The following is a 2,791-nucleotide window of genomic DNA, read 5'->3' as shown; positions in this document are numbered from 1 at the left end:
GAAGTTAAAAGTAAAGTTTCCGAGCAGTGGACCGGCTGCAATTCAGCTTGTCGAGTCTCAACATAAGCTGTATTTTGAAGCTGGTGACAACATAGAGGTTCTTTGTCAGGATAGTGGCATGAGAGGCTGCTGGTTCAGGTGTAAGATCTTACGAGTATCAGAAAAATGTTTGAAAGTTCAATATGATGACATCCTGGATTGTGATGGTCCTGAAAAGCTCGAGGTACCTTAACCACTGCGACTATAACTTAAGTATATTGATTTGTTCGTTCTCCCTTTATCCTGTTTCTTCATCAACTTTGCTTGATTTACAGGAATGGATTCCTTCCTACAGAGTTGCAAATCCTGATAAATTGGGCACGAGATGCACAGGACGCCTCACAGTTCGGCCCAGGCCTCTGGAGGATTCTTCTGACTGTTCTATTGAAGTAGGAGCTGCAGTTGATGCTTGGTGGTCAGACGGGTGGTGGGAAGGTTTCGTTGTGGAATATGATGTCTTTGGAAGCGGTCATCTTCACATTTACTTCCCTGGTAAGAAATAACAGCTCCAAATATCACCCAAAAAAACTAAAATAGAGATAAAAAAACAAGCAATAAAAGGAGGATTCTTGATTATCTGTTGATGCATAGCAACTTCTGATGAGGACAAACTCAACAACCAATGGACCGCGTTTTCATGAATTGGATTTCTAACACGACAGTGAAAAAGTTTTAGACAGCAGGGCCTAGTTTCTAGTTAATTTGTTGTCCGGAATTTTGAACAATCTATGTTGGTCGTGGAAATGGGAGCCTTGTAGCAACCGATAATGTTGCTGCCATGTGATAAGGAAGTTGTCGAGTTCAAGTCTTGAATAAGGCTGCGTAGAGTAGACCCTTGTGGTCCGGCCTTCCTCAGACCCCATGCATAACCAGAGTTTTAGTGCACCGGACTTTCTTTCATTTTTCTTTTTTGATGTTGGCCTTGGCCTGATGTCCCGGAGTGTTCTTTTTCTTTTATAATAGGGGAGAACAGAACATTGGAGATTGAAAGGAAGAACGTGAGGATTTCAAGAGATTGGATAGACGACAAATGGGTTGAAGTTAAGGTAAAGAAATGCATAAAATCATCCATAAGCTCGAGTTCATCGTGTGATTCAACGTCATCATCGATGTTCTAAGGCATACTTCCCCCTGCCCAATGAGCTCTTCTGAAGAGGCGCCGCTAAACAATTGATATTTTACTTTATCGTAATTTTTTTGTTTCAATTTCTTTGTTCATATATGTCATTCATGCGGATGATTATTAATCTTGGACTAAGCATATGTATATATATTTGTATTTTTTCTTTCTTTGCGCCTTTTTTCATTAAAGCCATTCTTTATTCTCATATTGCGCTTAAAGCCTCAGCAGACCTTAGAATTTTTTTTGTGTTTTTTGCATTTGTTAACACTGTTACAAAAGGTGGAATTTTTCCTGCTAACGGAATCTTAAAAAACTATCAAAAAATTCATTCAAAAAAGGATGCCATATTGATAGTTTCATGCTTTCCTATCACTTCTTTGAACAAATAGTCACCGTTCTAGAGTTTTACTTGTGTATTTTTTTTAATTACAGGAGTAATAGAATAGTCGTATGAATTTTATCCTGAATACGAGTAAATACCCTTAATTCATTTAAGAAAATATTATAAAATAAATTTGAAAGTATCTTTGTAAGTAAAATGATGAACGACGAATATGGAATGGAGTGAATATTAGAGGTTTTATTTTGGAAAAGATATTTTGACTGTTAAAAAAATATAGTCTGTTTAACTTTTTGTGGCCATTTTGGAGGATAAACTGGCGAAACAGCGCGAACGGGGTATTTTTGCACCAAATCGGTATGCTTTAGCCCAAAGTTTTGAGGGTGGGCTCAGGGTCTGGGCGTGCTGTGGGCCAAAAATTGATTAGGGCATGATTGGGAGGTTGGGGATCGTCCCAGTGTGGTCCGTTTATTTTTTGTGGCCATTTGGGTGGATAAATGGGTGGAACGGCAGAAATGGGGCATTTTTTGGCTAAATCGATGTACTATATACCATGATTTTGGGCATGGGGCCGGGATCCAGGTATGCTTTGGGCCAAAAATCGATCGGGGCGTGCCTGGGAGGTTGGGGATTGTCCTAGTGTGGTATAATTAACGGGGCGAATAGGGCATTTTCAGGCCAAATCAGTGTGCTATAGCCCACGGTTTTGGGGGTGGGCCCAGGTTTCGGGCGTGTTGTCGGCCAAAAATCGACCGGGGCATGCCCGGTAGGTTGGAGATCATCCTAGCATGGTCTTTTTAATTTTTCGTGGCCATTTGGGTGGACAAACGGGCGAAACGGTACGAATGAGGAATTTTTGGTCCAAATTAGTGTGCTATAACCCACGGTTCTGGGGATAGGTATGGGGTCCGGGCGTGCTGTGGGCCAAAAATCGATCAGGGCATGCCAGGGAGGTTGGGGATCATCCCATTGTGGTCCGTTTAATTTTTTGTGGCCATTTGGGTGGACAAACGGGCGAAATAGCCCGAATGGGGCATTTTCCCCCAAATTGGTGTGGTATAGCCCGCGGTTTTAAGGGTGGCCTCAGGATTCGGGTTTGTTGTGGGCCTGAAATCGATCGGGGTGTGACAGGGAAGTTGGTGATCATCTCAGTGTGGCCCGTTTAATTTATCGTGGCTATTTGGGTTGACAAACGGCCAAAATGGCACAAACGGGGCGCTTTCGGGCCAAATCGATGTGCTATAGCCCACAATTTTAGGGGTGGGCCCACGGTTCGAGTGTGCTGTGGG

The 2,791-nt window shown here is 42.4% G+C and overlaps 1 protein-coding gene across 1 annotated transcript; it reads left to right on the top strand.

Annotated features, from left to right (window-relative positions):
* On the top strand, positions 1–1,346 carry LOC107849928 (protein AGENET DOMAIN (AGD)-CONTAINING P1-like; the record flags this gene model as incomplete). The annotated part of the gene is given in 3 exon segments (XM_047403430.1): positions 1–223; positions 315–531; positions 1,003–1,346. Coding segments are annotated over 3 exon segments (595 nt in total), but the record flags the coding sequence as incomplete, so codon positions are not given.
* Positions 1,347–2,791: the final 1,445 nt, after the last annotated feature.

The sequence above is a fragment of the Capsicum annuum genome, unplaced genomic scaffold, assembly GCF_002878395.1.
Source record: "Capsicum annuum cultivar UCD-10X-F1 unplaced genomic scaffold, UCD10Xv1.1 ctg4126, whole genome shotgun sequence".
In the NCBI taxonomy this organism is placed as follows: domain Eukaryota; kingdom Viridiplantae; phylum Streptophyta; class Magnoliopsida; order Solanales; family Solanaceae; genus Capsicum; species Capsicum annuum.
This window is presented reverse-complemented; position numbering and strand designations above follow the sequence as displayed.